General features: G+C 38.8%; 2 protein-coding genes across 2 annotated transcripts; both read left to right on the top strand.

The window, feature by feature from the left end:
• Positions 1 to 201: 201 nt before the first annotated feature.
• On the top strand, positions 202 to 13,922 carry LOC136151934 (histone H2B type 1-C/E/F/G/I). The gene is made up of 2 exons (XM_065913393.1): positions 202 to 606; positions 13,674 to 13,922. The coding sequence occupies exon 1, from the start codon at positions 217 to 219 to the stop codon at positions 595 to 597; it is 381 nt and encodes a 126-aa protein (XP_065769465.1). The 5' UTR covers positions 202 to 216; the 3' UTR covers positions 598 to 606; positions 13,674 to 13,922.
• A 1,509-nt stretch (positions 13,923 to 15,431) lies between these two features.
• H1-6 (H1.6 linker histone, cluster member) lies at positions 15,432 to 19,484 on the top strand. Its single transcript, XM_065913390.1, has one exon. It carries the CDS (start codon positions 17,036 to 17,038, stop codon positions 17,672 to 17,674), a length of 639 nt encoding a protein of 212 aa, XP_065769462.1. The 5' UTR covers positions 15,432 to 17,035; the 3' UTR covers positions 17,675 to 19,484.
• Positions 19,485 to 19,522: the final 38 nt, after the last annotated feature.

A 19,522-nucleotide genomic window follows, 5' to 3' on the forward strand; every position in this document is an offset into this window, starting at 1 on the left:
TTTGATTGGTTGTTAACGAGACTCAGCGAAGTAGCCAATAGAAAAGCTGAATTTCCATACCTCATTTGCATAGTTCTGCCCATAGATGACAACCTTGCTGTTTATCTTCCAATTAACTAAGACGCGCTCTGCATCCCTCATTAGCATAAAGGCCCTATAAGTAGCAGAAATCCGCTTCCTATTTTCCATTTATCTTTCTTGTTTTCAGGTTTTAAAATGCCTGAGCCAGCCAAGTCCGCTCCTGCCCCGAAGAAGGGCTCCAAGAAGGCGGTGACCAAGGCGCAGAAGAAAGATGGGAAGAAGCGCAAGCGCAGCCGCAAGGAGAGCTACTCCGTGTACGTGTACAAGGTGCTGAAGCAGGTCCACCCGGACACCGGCATCTCGTCCAAGGCCATGGGCATCATGAACTCCTTCGTCAACGACATCTTCGAGCGCATCGCGGGCGAGGCGTCGCGCCTGGCGCATTACAACAAGCGCTCGACCATCACATCCAGGGAGATCCAGACGGCCGTGCGCCTGCTGCTGCCCGGGGAGCTGGCCAAACACGCGGTGTCCGAGGGCACCAAGGCCGTCACCAAGTACACCAGCTCCAAGTAAACTTGCCAAGTAAGCGTCTTTACACCCAACCCCAAAGGCTCTTTTAAGAGCCACCCACGTGTGCACAAAAAGAGCTGTAATGTTTGTACGTTAGACAATTAATGGGCTTAACGACTGACGGAACTGGTTTGCTAATCTGAATGGAAATTACAAAAAACTGAATAGGAAGCTGGTGTCTTACAATATCAATGAGGCTTGCAGTTCGACAAGTCTCCATGAGGGCTGAACTGAGGGTTAGTAACGGAAAACAGGGAAACTAGGCGGGCGGAGGAAAAGGGTAGCAATTGTATTTAGCATACACTCTAGCACACAAAATTCCCAAACCTGGCAGTCGCTGGGCGGGATAGGTTGGGGGAGGGGAAGAGCTCACCTCGGAGTAACGTTTAGATTAAAAGAGGTGGTAGACTTAAAAAAAAAAAAAAAAAAAAAAGGTAGTAGACTAAAGGCATAATCTGTGTTACAAGGTAAGCAAAGCATTTATTTAACGATTTGGGGTAAGATGCAATGTGATTTGATTACCTAACGGTAAAATTTTGTGATCAATGTGCAGTTTTAACACCTGCGAAAAATACAGAGGCTTGTCTGGCGCTAGTCAGGCCTCCATTGGAACAGCTCCACAATCATTGGCTGCCTAACCTGAAAGTTATCCCAAGAAATGTGCAGACCTGGCCTAAATAAGGTAGAAATGTAAATATAGGTCAATGGCATATACTTATCACACCAGCTCCTCAAACTATGTTTCCAACTCCCTTAACAACTGTCATAGGATTTTTTTTCTATACCTCTAGTGAGCCTACCCCCGGCTTGAGGATCCAAATCAGACCAACCTCTCCTCACTGCCTAATCTGTTTACCCAATATAGGTTCAAACATAGGTTTGAAAAATAGGTTCAAACAGGTTAAAAATACCCAGGCTGCCTACAAGGTTTTCATTTCCTTCTCTTCCTGTTTTCCTCACATATAAATCCTGGTTTGTTTTTGTTGGAGGAAGTAATTCTTGCTTGATTTCTCTTCAGTACAAGAGCAGTCTGGCTAATCATTAACACTTGACAGTTTATTTCTGAAGAGTCCACCAAGACATTGTTTACCTGAGTCCTACCTTAGAAATCAATAGAAATGTGACCTTAATATATACCTCGTCTAGCCCTGGGCACTTTTGAGTTTTCTGTTCTCCTCTAGGCTCTTGCATGCTAACATTTATTTTTGCCCCATTTGCTGCTTGATTTGGTGTTTAGGTTGGATACACATTAGTGGTTTTATGATTAGATCATTAAGTGATTGACGCAGTGCTAAAGAATTCAATCCACCAGCCCGTGGAGGAGATGCAACCATCCCTGGATTAAGAAGATCCCCTGGAGCCTGTAGATCTTCTTGGAGTAGGAAATGGCAACCCACTCCAGTAGTCTTGCCTGGAAAATTAACTGAACGACTGAGCCTGAGCAACTGATCGCCCACGCGCTGTAAGAGAGTTTGTTACTGTTGAGTGGCCAAGTTGTGTCCAACTCTTTGTGACTTCGCTGTACACTGCCAGGCTCCTTCGTCCATGGGATTTCCAAGCAAGAATACTGGAGTGGGTTGCCATTTGCTTCTCCAAGGAATCTTCCAGACCCAGATATTGAACCTGAGGCTCCTGCCAAGTCTCTTGCCTTACAGGTGGATTCTTCACCCCTGAGTCACCTAATTGGTGGCAAAGGACAGGGTCGAATTTGGTTCCTTTGTTAATATTTTGGTTGGTTGTCAGGATTCTGATATTTTCTGGCAATTGAGAACACAGGATCAGGAAGCTGGTGTTTATCTTTCTAGCCTTTGATGGGATCCACTGTATTTGGTGTTTTGTGTCTATATACTGTGTGTTCTTTTAACTAAAAATCAGAGTTTCTTTCAGAACTGTTTTGGTGATTACTCAATATGAGTCCAAATAATTGTTACTATCTGCAAAAACAATATTCCTGCTTCAAAAATAATGTGAATATAAAATGGCCACCTAAAACTTTTTACCTTAATAAACTTGTAGACCCAACAATAAATGGAAGAAAAAAACCAAGGAAATGGAATCTTCTTCATGCGATTGGCTTGTCTTGGTATCCTGAAGCCTCAAAAGTTTTATGATTCAGTAATTCCAAAAAAAAAAAAAAAAAATTGTCTCATCTTTAAGTAAAATTAGGAGAGAGAAGAAATATGCCATTATAAATGCAGCTATTAAGTCAGGTTAAAAAAAGAGAGAGAGCACTTCCAATACCTGTATTAAAACAAACATTTAATAGTTTACAAACCTTAAAGAGTTCATTGTGAGGGATATGGCACCGTAAACTAGCATTTCCTACCAATCTTTGAAGGATATGAGAGACTTTACTCATATTCTCAGCGATGGTGCTCCCCAAGGCATCTCTAATCATAATCACATTTGTTTCTTTAATTGATTAATATACTTAAATCTCTGTGCTGTTTTTAAATTAAATATCTTTAATTTTTGTTACATTTCACAATTAGCTCCTCTAAAAATTGTACAGTGATTGAGAATCTTTTCTGCTTTATGAATATAAATAATTTTAAACAAATTATCTACTTCAGCAGGAAATTTTAAACTCAAATTTTAAATAGCTAATATAAAGGCTAAAAAAATTCATCAATTTAAAATAAGAGGAAAATCAAATTCTCCTGATTCTTTAAATGTGGCTACGTCATTAAGTGGTAACTCGGGCAAAAAAAAGTTTCACTGAATTTAATTAGCGGTGATTGTTAACAAGTTACGAGATAAGAAACAGAATTACTCCACTATTTTTAAATAACAAATATTTTAATCCATGGCCTGTAATTCTATAGGAACAAATCAAATATTTCTAATATAACTTTTTGGATAAATTTGCTGGCTTAAAAATTTGCTTTACAAAATGGATCTATGTCTTTTTATTTATTATTGTCATAATGTAAAAGTAATGTTACTAGTTTACACAAGTTTAGGGATTATTTTCTTTCAAAAAAAAGTTAATTTAAATTTGCTAAGTTACTTCAACTCTGTTTAGTGATTACATGAGTTAACATCTATTTATTTAAAATTTTACATTATGTTAACTATGCATTGAACTAAATTATCACAAGATAGTGATAAAGTGGATAGGTAATGTCACTTTTAAAATGGAATTAATTTTTATAAGATTACAAATCATATTGACTCAGTGTGTCAACTTAAATCCTGAATTCAAAGTTTATAGATAACTATAAAATTTGCTAATGCTAAGTCACTTCAGTCATGTCCGACTCTGTGCGACCCCATCCCTGGGATTCTCCAGGCAAGAACACTGGAGTGGGTTGCCATTTCCTTCTCCAATGCATAAAAGTGAAAAGTGAAAGTGAACTCGCTCTGTCGTGTCGGACTCTTCGTGACCCCATGGACTGCAGCCTACCAGGCTCCTCCGTCCATGGGATTTTCCAGGCAAGAGTACTGGAGTGGGGTGCCATTGCCTTCTCCGAACTATAAAATTTAGGTGGTATTAAATTGAGTTAATGCCAAATCTTTGGATACCTAGACAATTTCTAAATTGGAGAGTACAAAATACACATCACTAAAAACAATTAGAACTGTGCAAGCCTTTTATTTTTACACAGCTGAGAATGATCATAGATTAATAGGTTAGAGAGCATATAGATGCCTTTGGACAATGGGAATGGGTATGCTTGTTTTTGCCACTTTAAATTTGTAAAGGGTATAAGTAAAGTATACGTGTGAGCCCAGAGAACAAGGAAGGTTTTGGATGGCCTCCCAGTTTCTTTATGCCTGTGAGGCAACACAATTGCCTGCTTCCTAAAAGGCTGTTGTTAATACAAACAGCTCTGGCTCTACCAAGTACAATAGCTACAGAGAAACACAAATATATACACAGGCAATGGCTATGTTTGCTCTGTTCATTTAATGGGAAGTTATTGTTTTTTTTTTTTTTTTCCATTTATTATATACAATATTAAGGCACAAATTTAAGCAGCAAAGGATAGGAAAATCTTTGGCTGACCAACAGGATCAATATTTGCTGTGAGGGACACACCGTCTTCCTGAATTTCCCTGCTCTGTACACAGACCCATCCGGCCGTTGCAGCTCTGGGCTCCCCGCCCCCCAGGACAGACCAGTCATATGAAGATGCCAGAATGTTACATCAGAGTCTGCTGGACAGAACGCAGCACACGCAGCTGGCGGGAAGCACGGTGGCACCCAGGCCAGCGGGGTTCCGGCCGAGGTGGGTGCCTGACCCGCCCCGCCTCACAGAACATCCCAGATTCTGCTCCGCAAAAGGGGGAAAACACCTTAAATCAAAGAAAACCAGTATGGGCCAGTCTGTTTACATCCCGGTTTGTAATAAATACTTACAGGTGTCTCTATGTGAACAGAATTATAGGTAAACCACACGGAAACATACCACTGGGCACCAGAAATTCAGGAGCTGATACAGGAGAATGCTGTATATGGACTCCATTATACTGAAAACATTTAATTCTGTGAAGAAGCAAAGTTTCACAACAAAGAAACACCCCAGTTTTGGCCTAATATGACAATAACATGCACTTAAGTCTAACACGGTTTTACAGAATTCCGACTGGAGGCAGATAGATACTCATGAATGTGTGCTTACATCCGTGTGTACACAGAGGTGTGAACACGTACAAGGCGTGACAAGAGAGCAGCTTTTTAAAAAAATCCATTGGAAGTTATATGTACTAGTGATTACTGTCTTCCATTGAAGTGGTCACCCTGAAAGGAGTCCAAAGACGCAGCATCCCCAGGAACGTCTTAGGGACTTTTTTTTTTTTTTTAAAAGAAAGAGCCAAAAGGATGTGACTTACCTTCATCACCCATCTTTACTTATCCAACTGAATCAATGACTTGGGTTTATTTCCAAACTTAAACCCATCCTCAAAGGATGACGATCCCTCATCTCTAAGGATAACCAGAGGAAAGTACCAGGCCCCCAAATCCATCCTTACAGAGGTGTTCACAGAATGTTTCTACTGGGACAGCACCTCAGTCATCGACAAGAGTTTCACAAGGTAGGGTGAGATGAAACACTTGGATCTTCCGGATATTAAAAAAAGAAACTCGACATACAATCTTAGAGCAACATCTCATATGTATGCACTGACAATATATACAGGTCTTTTTTTTTTTTTAATGCATGTCTTTAGATACCTTTAAATTACCAAACAAGAAAAGGAGTACTACTTAAAAGCGAGAGGAATAAAAAAAAAAACTGCTTATTAGGTCCAGAAGAAATCCATTTACTGAAGTGCTAACTTTTTCATGCTCCCAGCTGATCAGCTTCTGGTAACTTCTTAATGACTCTGCCCATCTTCCATGGAGCCACACACCAGGGACACCCACTGAACAACCCTCATGGTGAATGAAGAGGAAGTTGTTATTGTTCATTAACGTGGCATGTGTGTAAGTCACTCAGTCGTGTCTAACTCCTTGAGGCCCCATGGACTGTAGCCCACCAGGCTCCTCTGTCCATGGAATTCCCCAGGCAAGAATACTGGAGTGGGGTGCCTTCCCCTCTCCAGGGTGTCATCCTTACCCAGGGATCAAACCTGGGTCTCTTGCATTGAGGCAGACTCTTTACCATCTGAACCACTGGGGAAGCCTGCATTAACAAAGTAAATTCAATTTAATATGTGCTGTCTTATTTATGCTGATAAAGTAAATGCACTTTAGACCTGCTGCTAAAGACTTTGAATTTATAATTATATTTATCAACCATCCCCTCAATAAAAATTGACTATCCAAATCTCTCATACTGTTGGTAAAACCACCTAGAGACTTTATAGTCATGTAACCAAAAATAACTCCAACAGCAAGCACAAACTAGTTCAGATTTTTAAAAAATGTTGATTAGCTCAAAGACTTAACAAGTGATTGAATCTTGCCTTATCTCCAATTAGTATAACTTGAAAAACCATAAAGGTGTGACAGTGAACATTAACAAGTCAATTTCATGTTATTGTTTGAAAATATATGGAGTTTTTTTTTTTTTTTTAACCACCTGGGAATATCTGTAATCCTTTTAAATGAGATCATAGATAAAATATTCTTAGAGATTGATATAATTGTTCCATCTAATATCACCCACTAACTGCTAAGAAGATAATACAATTTGAAGTATAATTACCCAAAAGATTTAAACTTACTATAGCAAAATTTTACTTCTAACCTTAATAATAATATGATCTACATCTGAGTAGTCTCAAATTCTTATCATTTGAAATTAGACTGAAAAATCCTGACTTGTCTTTTCTTCACTTGTAACATATTTCAATTACCAGATGTTTCCCCAAACTAATGTTAGCTATACTTATCATATATAGAATAAATGCAATCTACATGTCAAAAAAAGACTTCAACAGACACACCTCTACCTAATATAAAATTAAAAGTTGTATTAAATAGACATTTTAAAAAATGTCAACTTTTAACAATGCTATGCTGTGCCTAGTCATGTCTGACTCTTTGCAAGCCCATGGACAGTAGCCCACCAGGCTCCTCTGTTCATGGAATTCTCCAGGCAAGAATACTGGAGTGGGTTGCCATGCCCTCCTCCAGGGCTTTTTCCCAACCCAGGTATCCCACATTGCAGGCTGATTTTTTTTTTTTTTTTTACCATCTGAGCTACCAGGGAAGCCCTTAATAATGCTAGAAAAGGCCATTTCCAGTATTTTAAACTATGAGTGTTTTTAACCTTCAGGACAAATGGATTATTTTTTTCACATCATAAACACTTTTAGAATCCTACCACTTGGATATACACTCTCATTGAAAAGTGAATCTGGACACCTACTAAAAGACTTTCAGAATTTGGGAAGTAGGAAGTCTTCCTCTTAAGATTCCACAGATCAAGATGAGTTCTAGAATAGACCGCTTTTTCCTTCTTCCTTTTGTGTTACTCTTTGACCTTTTCTCTATTATCAGTTTTTCCAATGATTAGATTTCAGATTTGTTCCTCCCACATATTAGAAGAATCTTTGTGTTTGGCTTTCCCAGGTGGCGCAGTGCCTGCCAATGCAGGAGTCACATGAGATAGGTTTGAGTCATGGGTTGGAAAGATCTCCTGAAGGAGAAAATGGTAACTCACTCCAGTATTCCTGCCTGGAAAATTCCATGGACAGAGGAGCCTGGCTAGCTACAGTACATGGGGTCATTACTGAGTGAATGAGGACTCAGGAGTATTTGAAAATACTTAAAAATCCTTAGAACCTATCCTCTGTACCTTGACTAAAAGTTCTTAAACAAAAGACGGTGTACTCCATAATCTATTTCTGAGTATGGCTAAAGTAGTTAAAGCTGCAATTAGGAAAAATGAAACTTATTTAACTTAAATCCATGAAGATGATCTTTGAGGACTGTTCTATTTTCAGTTCAGTTCAGTCACTCAGTCATGTCCGACTCTTTGCGACCCCATGGACTGCAGCACACCAGGCTTCCCTGTCCATCACCAACTCCCTGAATTTACTCAAACTCATGTCCGTTGAGTCGGTGATGCGACCCAACCATCTCATCCTCTGACATCCCTTTCTCCTCCTGCCTTCAATCTTTCCCAGCATCAGGGTCTTTTCAAATGAGTCAGTTCTTCACATGAGGTGGCCAAAGAACTGGAGTTTCAGCTTTAGCATCAGTCCTTCCAGTGAATATTCAGGACTGATTCCCTTTAGGATGGACTGGTAGGATCTCCTTGCTGTCCAAGGGACTCTCAAGCGTCTTCTCCAACACACCAGTTCAAAAGCATCAATTCTTCGGTGCTCAGCTTTCTTTATAGTCCGACAGTTACATCCGTACATGACTATTAGAAAGACCATAGCTTTGACTAGAAGGACCTTTGTTGGCAAAGTAATTTCTCCCCTTTTTAATATGCTGTCTAGGTTGGTCATAACTTTTCTTCCAAGGGGCAAGCATCTTTCAATTTTATGGCTGCAGTCACCATCTGCAGTGATTTTGGAGCCCAAAAATATAAAGTTTGTCACTGTTTCCATTGTTTCCCCATCTGTTTGTCATGAAGTGATGGGACCAGATGTCATGATCTTACTTTTCTGAATGTTGAGTTTTAAGTCAGTTTTTTCACTTTCCTCTTTCACTTTCATCAGGAGGCTCTTTAGTTCTTCTTCACTTTCTGCCATAAGGGTGGTATCATCTGCATATCTGAGGTTGTTGATATTTCTCCTGGCAATCTTGATTCCAGCTTGTGCTTCATCCAGTCCAGCATTTCTCATGATGTACTCTGCATATAATTTAAATAAGCAGGGTGACAGTATACAGCCTTGATGTACTCCTTTTCCTATTTGGAACCAGTCTGTTGTTCCATGCCTGGTTCTAACTGTTGCTTCTTGACCTGCATACAGATTTGTCAAGAGGCAGGTCAGGTGGTCTGGTATTCCCATCTCTTTCAGAATTTTCCATAGTTTATTGTGACCCACACAGTCAAAGGTGTTGGCGTAGTCAATAAAGCAAAGTGGATGTTTTTCTGGAGCTCTTGTTTTTTTTCATGATCCAATGGATGTTGGCAATTTGAACTCTGGTTCCTCTGCCTTTTCCAAATCCAGCTTGAACATCTGGAAGTTCATGGTTCCCATACTGTTGAAGCCTGGCTTGGAGAATTTTGAGCATTACTTTGCTAGCGTGTGAGATGAATGCAATTGTGCAGTAGTTTGAGCATTCTTTGGCATTGCCTTTCTTTGGGATTGGAATGAAAACTGACCTTTCCCAGTCCTGTGGCCACTGCTGAGTTTTCCAAATTTGCTGGCATATTGACTGCAGCACTTTCACAGCATCATCTTTTAGGATTTGAAATCTCTCAACTGGAATTCCATCACCTCCACTAGCTTTGTTAGAAGAGATCTCTAGTCTTTCCCATTCTATTGTTTTCCTCTGTTTCTTTCTATTTCTTCTATTTAAGACATATCAATTAAGTACTTGAAGATAAAAGAGATTTCAAGTATTTATTGTATATGTGATTGTCCTCATGAACTTTTTATTCTCCTCCTCTGTTTAATATACAGATGACAAAATTTTCCAAAGAGGAGACTAAAACCCACTACAGCTTTATAAGAGTCTTGATCAAAGTGGGGAAGTTGAGAGACTTTGATGCTGGAAATGGTGAAGATATAGCCTATATAAAATGAAAATACTGATTCAGGTTGGTGGAATATATTACACAGAGGCAGCCTGTCACATTATGCTTCACAGTCAATCTTGAGAATTTATAGAGAATCATTATTTTTTTAAAATCCTCTTTGATCTATGTAAGAACAGATTGTCCACATTGAACTCTTTCCTACTTAAAATAATGTACAAACATGATATCTTGTTCATGGACAGTCTGCAGGCATTTTCTCCCTTTTTCTATTATATAGACATCTTTTTTGACCTTTTTGGATGAAATAATCTATTGCTTAGCATACCTTATACACAAGTAAACCGTTTGCTAATAATTAATAGAACAACTCTGAGTGACTGTTTGACAAAACTACTATTCTGAGCCTGTGGGTTGATAATAATTACCTACTTATGAAGATTGGGTGAGGATTAAATAAAATGACAAATATAAAATATTTGTCCTAGAAATGATATGATGCCAGTAAACTGACAGTACAGCATTGCTCCCTGATGACTAAAGTGTAGCTCCTGGAGACAGAACCTCCAAATTTAACTCCCAGCTTGCCAATTACTAGCTGTGAGACTGATGCACGCCATTGATCTCTCTGTGCTTCTTCTCCATCTTGAGGATGATAGTAATAGCACGTACCTTCTAGATGTTTGTGACATTTAAAGACCTTTTTTTTTTCCCCAAAGACCTTTAATGAAAAGAAAAAAAAAAGACCTTTAATGCATAGAACACACTCTGAAGAGTGCCTGGTCCATAGTAGATACTCATTTTTTGTGTAATGTTTGACAAGTTTCACTTATATCCTAGGTCTTTACATCCTAAAGGGAACTAAGGTAGCTTGTGACTGAAGATCTTGATAGGAGCTGGTCTTTCTTAAGTGATAGGAGCTGGTCTTTCTTAAATGATAGGAATTTCAAAAGCAATATGAAAAGATTGCCAGTGGATTCCATTGAATTTACCTTGGTCCAGCAAGTCGAACGAACATGAATTTTCTTTCTCCATTTATACTTGATTAGGTCTGTAAGCATATACCTAAGGACATATAGAAGGATAGCTATCATTTGTCTTGGAACTTCCAGATTTGTAAGGATGTGTAGATTCAGTACTTTTCAGTCCAACAGACCTAAATTCAAAAGCATTAAAAATGAGTTAACTTTTCCAAACTTTCACCTTGTGCAATCCTGGATGACTAACCATAAAAATAAATTGGGCCAAATACACAGTTGCCTGTGAACTTGTCAGCAAATCTAGACTCTGATTCAACTTTTTGGACTCTGAAAATCAGCTTGACGTATCCTCAGGTACTATACATTTATTGTAAATTAGGAAAAAGAAAGTAAATTTGGAGAATCAGCAACTTTCTTATTGTCCCGCCTCAGTTCTGAGAGGGGAAAATGAGGCTTTGATTTGCTTATTCAAAGACTCACATAACCTTATCATCTAATAAGCAATTTGTATTGTAATTCATAGAAAGAGCTAGTTTTGTCTTTCTATGGGTATTCATGGTGTTAGATGTCCCAGGTGCAGGCTCAGAGGTATGAAGGAACAAAAATGCTGAGGCTTGTCTCATTTTGTAGGAAACTGACATACATCAAGGAGGAGATACTGGGGTAAAACCTTGATCTTACTACTTTCAGCCCAAGTTCTTGAACAGTAAAAGAATCGGCTTCAAAAGCAATAAAGATAAAACCTTATTCTCATTTTCTTTTTTCTCTCCTCCACTCCCCTTCTCTCTTCTTGTTTTTCTTTTCACTTGTTTCCCTAATTTAATGACCTTACCTCAGTTGTAGGACAAGATATAAAAATATCAAAGATTTAAATATGCCCTTTTTATTGCTGGATTTGCATGAACAATTCAGATGATAGATGTTACTCACTAGATTTTTAAACACATGTATTTTGGCCTCAGTGCACTGAAATACATATATTTTTAAAAATGGAAAGAAACAAATACAATTACATATTTAAGAATTCTACAGACATGATGTAAGTTCTGAGATCTTGAAAGGAAGAATGAATGCCTGCTAGCCTCCAAGGTGGGTCAAGGATACCAGTGAGCATCAGGGTAAAAGTTTTTTGGAGGTTCTGGAAAGTGCTTGGCATCCTTGACTCTAAGCATCCGAGACTGAGCCTGACTCCATCAATTCTAGACATAAATAGTGTGAGTGGACTGGATTTTTTTTTTGTACATATATATTTTTATAAGATATTTTTAGATCAGTTTTAGGTTTACAACAAAATTGAGAAGGAGGTACAGAGGTTTCTAAAATATCCCCTACCTCCCCCACCACACACACGTGTAACCTTTCCCATTATCAACACCACTCATAAGAATGGTGTATATATATTTAACCAACCAAGGATGAACTTACATTGACACAACAGCATGATCACCCACAGTCTATAGTTGACCTTAGGATTCATTCTTGATGTTGTACATTCTATGGGTTTGGTCAAATGTCCAATGACTGACTTATATTTACTGACATGAAACACAATTTGATGGGTTCTTCCTCTACCCTCTGTCTGAGGCCTCTTTCTCTCACGTTCTATACTGCAGTCAGATTTGCACGTGCTCTGCTTTTCTTGGTTTTTAGCCTCCCACATATGCTAGAACTCCATCTTTGATAGTTCCACCACAGAAGGAATGTAGACAGAGTTAAAGGATGATCTAAGGAAGGGTTCCTTTGCTTTCTTCTTTGGCCCTAAGGACCATCCTCTGGTTCTTATTCGTTTAGAGGCTAAGGAGCTATCTTCAGTGATGATCTTTTGGAAAAATACAAAAGTCACTGGCCTCTTGGAGCTTACATCTCAGTCAGGAAAGATAGGCAACAAACAGTAGTTACAATAAGTAATTACATAGAATATGAGAAAGGAATTAGTGCTATGGAAAGGGAAAATGTAAAACAGCAGAATCAAGAGGATAGGTAGATATAATCTGCATATTAGCACTCATTAAAATGTTCAATACAACAAGAGTAACTAACACTAGTGGAGCACTTAGTATGAGCCAGCTACTAGTCTAAGGGCTTTTCTCTGTTAACTCAGTTTATTCTCAAAGAATAAAATGTTAGTTGCAAAGTGCTTATCCAGCTTTTGGAGGAAAACCCAGGAATGAGAAAAAGAGAAATCAAAGCCCTATATGTTCTACTCTGAAGGTGTCTTGGGTACTTGTCTCTTTCTTCTAGCACCTGAAGAGGAGTTGGAAAATGCATTTTGTAAGCATTTGGGTATATTTCCATTAGATGTTTCATTTGGCTTATTTAAAAGTGGGGAATGACTTCATCTGCCACCAGCCCAGAGGGATAAGAATCTGAGAGAAGGGAGCCTTCTGGGAACTGTTCAAACTGCTTAATGTGTTCAAACAAGCTGTAACTCATCAACCTGTCATCATGCAAGCGCCTTCCTCATTCCTCACAAGCGGTTCCACAAGGCTCACCGCAAAGCAGCTCACCCTAGAAAATCCCCACCACCTGGCCTTTGTTACTATGTCTCCTTTGTGAAAAGCCCTAACACTCTTTCCTCACCTGATAAATGACTACCTGCCTTTCAAGACTTAACTCAAACCTGACTTACTGGAAGCTAACTAGAGCATGCTCATCTTTTATTTATGAGTGCATGCAGACTCAAGCACTGGAGGGTTTGGGTTTACTGTAGAGGATGGCACACCATCCTACAGCTGTCCCTCCTGGGAAACTCAATCTCTCTGAGCCTTAATTTCCTCAACTATAAACCACGGAGTGCCATTATAGGTACCTCAGAAGCTTGTGCAAAAATAAATGCACTGGTACCTCTAAAGTGGTTAGAGCACTGCCCAGCACAGAATAAACACCCAATGAACATTAGCGATTGTGATTATTGTTGTTCTGAGTCAAGCACAGTATCAGATATTTGATGAGTTATAGAAGTGAATTAATCAATCAATCTCTCTTTTTACAGGAGGAGCAAATGGGCTTTAGAAAAGTATTTTCCCACTGCTGGTCACCGCTGGACTTTATCTCTCACAAATAAGTCAATGAAAATGACTGATACCAAAAGCAGATAAAAGATATTTTCAACAATCACAGAAAAATCAGTGAGAACCTGGTTAAAGCATTTATTTTGTGTATAAAAATATTAAATGGTCATTTGAGAAATTTGCAAGAAGAAAAATACATAACAAACAAAATTAAAACAAAATGGTCATTTGAGAAATTTGCAAGAAGAAAAATACATAACAAACAAAATTAAAACAAAACTTAGTATCTCTTTTCTATATGTATATAAAACCTATGAATATATGAATATGAACATATATGAGATTCACCTATAAAAATATGTTTAAATTAGGTATCATGCTATGTATGTACACATATTGAATTTTCTAGGTAATATGCCTAGAAGCACATTTTTTAATGTGTATATTATTACTTATGCAAGTAGTCCTCTGTTACTATTTAGATTGAGTTTCGTTTTTATGCATTATAAATCATATAGCTCACACTTCTTTGTATGTAAATCTTGTTTAAATATTTATTTCCTTAGAATAGACTTCTAGAAGTAGAATACTAAATCACAAGGTAAAATCATTTTTTAATGTTCTTAATATATACATTGTCAAATTGCCTTTCAGAAGGACTATGCCAGTTTATAATCCTAGTGCAATTTAAAAATTCTTGTTTTCATAGCTGTCATTTTTACTGAGAACACTTTTAAAGCATTGTTAACCAGATAGATTAAAAAAAATTGACATGTAATTTCCTTCATTATGAGTGGAGGTAGTATTTTTCCCCACGCTTTTATTAGCCATGACCCCATAAAAAATAAACTGCTGTTAAATAGTGGACGTGACTGCAATCATTCCATGGGAAAGCACCATGTAAAGAATAAGTAGGTAGGATCTTAGGTTAAGATCAAGAAACAAATATGTATCAGGTGCCTCTTCTGTCCAGGACAATGCTGGAATAATGCACCATGTAAAAATAAGTAGGTAGGATCTTAGGTTAAGATCAAGGAACAAATATGTATCAGGTGCCTCTTCTGTCCAGGACAATGCTGGAATAATGAACCATGTTTGGCCCTGTGTAGCTAAAACTAGTTTTACCTACATTGTCTCATATGAACCTCCTAACCAGTACATGAGAAAAGTGTCGTTATGGATTGACTTATGCACCACCCCTCTCCAAAATTCATTTGCTAATACCCTAGCGGCCTATGTAACTATATTTGGAGCCAGAGCTTTTAGGAGGTAATTTAGGTTAAAGAGGTCATAAAGATGGGTCCCTAATCCAATAGGATTCCAGGTCTCACAAGAAGAGAAAGAGGGAGCCATCACTCTCCTGGTGCGCATGCACTAAAGAAAGGCCGTATAAGAACACAGCAAGAAGACAGACGTCTATAGGATAGGAAAAGGGGTGTCACCGGAGCCTGACCATGCTGTTACCCTGGCCTTTTCTAGCCTCCGGAGCTGTCAAGAAATAAATTTCTATTGTTTAAGCCACGCAGTCTATTTTGTTTGAGTAGCCTGAGAAGACTAAGAGTGAGGTGGGAGAAGCAGAGCCTTTTGAAGCCAGACTTCTTGAAATAAAGTCCCAGCTTTCCTGCTCACTAGTGCTAAGACTTCAGGCAAGTTATGTGACTTTTCTGTGACTCAAGTTCCTCATCTATAAAATGAATTCCTACATTTTTTTATTTTTTGAGGGAAAAGTACTTGGGACAACGATTCTCACATATATACTGTATATGTGTGAGTTTGTTTTTATGGTATATTTTAGATTTATAACGCAAAATATGCATCTTTTTTCTATGAATATTACATTATGGAATCTAAGAATTTTTTAAAATCCCATTCTTTGTTATTTTTACAGCAATGATATATTCTGTCCATTCCATAATCCAACCTTAAATCACTGACATTTAATGGCACAACTTCTAAGGGATCACCAAAGTTCAGGGAAACCAAATACACCTTAAAAGAGAGTCCTCAGTAAGATGCAATTGTGATCTAAGGAGAAAAAATTTTCAAACAGAGGGTAAGAATGTTTTAGTAGACTGTGAAATCTCATGATTTACAACCAGCCTTTTTAAAAAATAAAATAAACTAAATTAAAATATATCAGAGAGCCCTTAAGGTAGCATTGTTTTTAGAGTTTTTGTTTCCGGTGTTTGTGTGTAGGTGTACATGTGGGCACATGGATGTGAAGCAGAGTGAAAGAGATTTTTCCATTTTACTTTGCAATCAGAAGTTTGAAAGTCTCATCATCTGATTTCCTCTGAAGTATTTCAGAAGAAGAATGAATATATTATCATAATCTTTCTTTCCCCACAGCTCTGTAGACACACCTGCCAGGCCAGTTCTTTTAGAGATCTGGGTCTGTGGTTTCCAATGACCTCTTCATATAAGGGTTCCTGCCTCACATTTTATATTAAGGGGAGGGATTGTATTTGTTTCCTTGAGATATTTTTTTTTGTTTTGTTTTGTTTTTTACAGTGACGTGTGAAGGAGATGGGGGTGGGCATAGGGGTAAGGTTTCAACTAATGAAATCAGAAACAAAACTAAGTTTAGGACGCCAGCCACAAGGGGACCTGATTTTGGCCAAGCAGATACCATGTGTGAGATCCATATTATTTACTTGAGGGTCTGCTATCAAGCTGTAGAGACTGAGAAGTTGTTTTAGTCATAAACAATCCACATGTCTGTAGATCATGGTTTATTAGATTGTGTTTGCCCAAATAAGGTGGTGCCATACCTGAAGTTTTTTCAACAATTCTAAAAGCATCTTTCAAGTCTGCAGCGCGACCTCTAAGATATCTGTGTTACTTCCCTCATGTACATAAATAATTTTCAACTAGAATAAAGGTGTGAATAATTTATTTTTTCCACTGACTGGAAGCCAACCATTTGGAAGATCACTCAGGAGAAATGAGATAAGTCTTTTGTTAAAAATTACTTTTATATTTACAAAGAAAAGAGGAAATTTTGTTCTTCTCTTTGAATTTTGGCGACAATTGAGAGCTTTATTGAATAGCTTTGGCATGCAGAGTCATTTTTCATTAAAAATTGAAAAGGCATCTGAAATCTGTATCTCTATGGGTTATTCGGCAGTGGAACCTGGGCAATTCTGTGCAAGAGATTTTTGAGATATTCAATTTTTGGAAGTGAAACAAACACAAATGCTCCTCCTCCAAGGGGCGGGGGCGGTGCCTGAGCGATGAACCAATCACAGCGCGCCCTGCCCTATATAAGGCCCTGAGGCCCAACCCCCACCCTCGGCACTTGACGGTACTTGCTGAATGGTATCTTCTGCTTTTCTTTGCTGTAATGTCTGAAACGGTGCCTGCCGCTCCAGCCGACAAGGTTCCGGTTTCCATGGAGAAACCTCCAGCTAGGAAGCGGGGAAAGCAGCCGGTTGGCTTGACGGGTGTGAATCGGAAGACTGCAAGCGCATCAGTGTCCAAGTTGATTACTGAGGCGCTTTCGGTCTCCCAGGAGAGAACTGGTATGTCCTTGGTTGCGCTGAAAAAAGCGTTAGCAGCCGCAGGTTACAATGTGGAGAAAAACAACAGTCGCATCAAGCTGGGTCTCAAGGGCCTGGTGACCAAGGGGATCCTGGTTCAGACAAGGGGTACCGGTGCCTCTGGCTCTTTCAAGCTCAGCAAGAAGGCTGCTCCTGAGCTTAGTAAGGGAAGAGTTAAAAAACGTGCTTCTGCGAAGAGTAGGAAGCTGGTCTTATCCAGAGATTCAAAGTCACCGAAGAATGGCAAAACCAACAAAAGAGCTAAGAAGCCGAGGACCACGGCGGCTCAGAAGGCTGCTAGGAACGGGCAAAAAGCTAAAAGAACCAAAGACAGACAACAACGGAAGAGCCCAGCGAAGGCCAGGGCAGGAAAGCCGAAAACTGGGAATCCTAAGTTGACCCAGCAGAAAACTAATACTAGGAAAGCAACAACCAAGAAGTAACATTTCTTCAACAACCAGTTTTCATAGAACCCAAAGGCTCTTTTCAGAGCCACCTAAAGTGATTTTAGGAGGGTTGTAACATCGTTTTCAGAAGTCTCTGGAAGAAGACTACTGGTTAACCTAAGTGTTTGATAAATGAACCTGTGATGTGGTGAAATGTATCTTATTGGACATACAGTACAGATACTTTAGCGTGGTTATTGTCCAATTCCAGACGATTATCCATTCTAACAAAACCAGGGCATATTCCGTAAGTTCTTAAATGCTCTGAGAATACTGGAAGGGGCAGCCATTCTCTTCCCTAGGAGGATCTTCCCTATCTAGGGATCAAACCTAGGTATCTTGCATTAGCAGGCATATTCTTTACCATCTGCACAGCTAGAGAATCCCTCTTTGAGAGCTACTACGTTTAAAGTTTAGGTCTAGTTTCTGAGCGGAGATCTGCTCCGTGCCTCAACTATGTTTTACCATGTTTTGTTTCTTTTCTTCACCTAATTCTCCAGTATGTACTTTTATGTTATCATTCTGTATAAGGGTTCTGAACTCCGTATCCATGGACTTAACAGGGGTTAATATAGGGAAAGCAAGGTCTCAATTTGGGTTAGTGGGAAGTTTTTTACTTACTGAACTTCTTTCCACTGTGATTTTGTGTAAAGCAAATGTTTTCGTTTTACATTTGCAAGAATATTGAAATTTTTGTCTTCGTTACTATGAAAGCTGTCAGATTATTTTCTATATGTTAAGCACATATATTAAAATTTGGTTTTGTAATATAGTTAATATAATTGTGGTTGTCAATAAAGAGTGTCTTGTTCATATTGCCCTACACAGGCTGAAAAATGTTAAACCATGTATGGAGATGTTGGGAGCTCAATGTGACCTTTAAATTACAAACCTGCTTGTATTAGGAAAAGCATCTTTTCCACTTTAAACAATTTAGTTTGTTTTTACTTAATTATTTAGCCTTAAAGATCCTCGTAAATAATACATTTATACTGTTCATCTTGTTTTGGGCCTTGGTATTTGGAGCGACTTCGAACAAACTCAATGCAAAACTATGCAGTTTCACATACAGCCAAGTTCTACAGATGATTTACTAGGACATATACTGTCTGAATTCATTTGTATAACCGGACCTCTGAAGAAAAATTATTTCCTGTATGGGAAAGGACTAAACACAATGGTTTCGATTTTTATAGAATCAGCCACAGCCCAGAATTTTCGGTAAAGTGGCCACTGTTTTACGGGGTTGGGATAGTGAAGGAAAATTATTCACTTGCCAAAAAAGGCAGTTAAGACCATTTTCTGTAGCCGAGACTCATCGCAGAGGAAAAGGAGGCTGCCTTCATCCCACCCAGCAGTGGGCCGACTGCCAAGCACTACTCGAACCTGTGCGGAACCGGTTGGACCACTCTGTGTCTTTGTTCCAGCGTCCTTCAGAGCCTGGCATAAATCGGATTGTCCCAGGTACCCTTATGAAGCTCCATGCCTTGGCTAACAGGAAAGCGGATTTTTTTTCACCACAGTGAGAATCGGCCAATGAAAGCTTGTCCCCAAAGAGCCCTTATTTACATAGCTATGTATGGTGTGGGCGAGAACGCAAAGCTTTGTGCCATTAAATCCGCCAGTCAACCAGTTTGAAGGCTGGACATTGAAATACACAAAACGCCAGTATTTTTATTGGTTGCTTAACCGAGTCTAAAGCCCTATTTCCATTATGAAAAGCCACACTTCCCACCCCCTAGGAAGTGTGGATATTGAACTGCGTTAAGGCAACTCCTTTTCACAGTTAAAGTGATTCCTTACTCACGTCTCAGTAACGTCCAACAGCTCTTTAGCGAACATTTG

This window comes from Muntiacus reevesi, chromosome 20, assembly GCF_963930625.1.
Source record: "Muntiacus reevesi chromosome 20, mMunRee1.1, whole genome shotgun sequence".
NCBI lineage: Eukaryota > Metazoa > Chordata > Mammalia > Artiodactyla > Cervidae > Muntiacus > Muntiacus reevesi.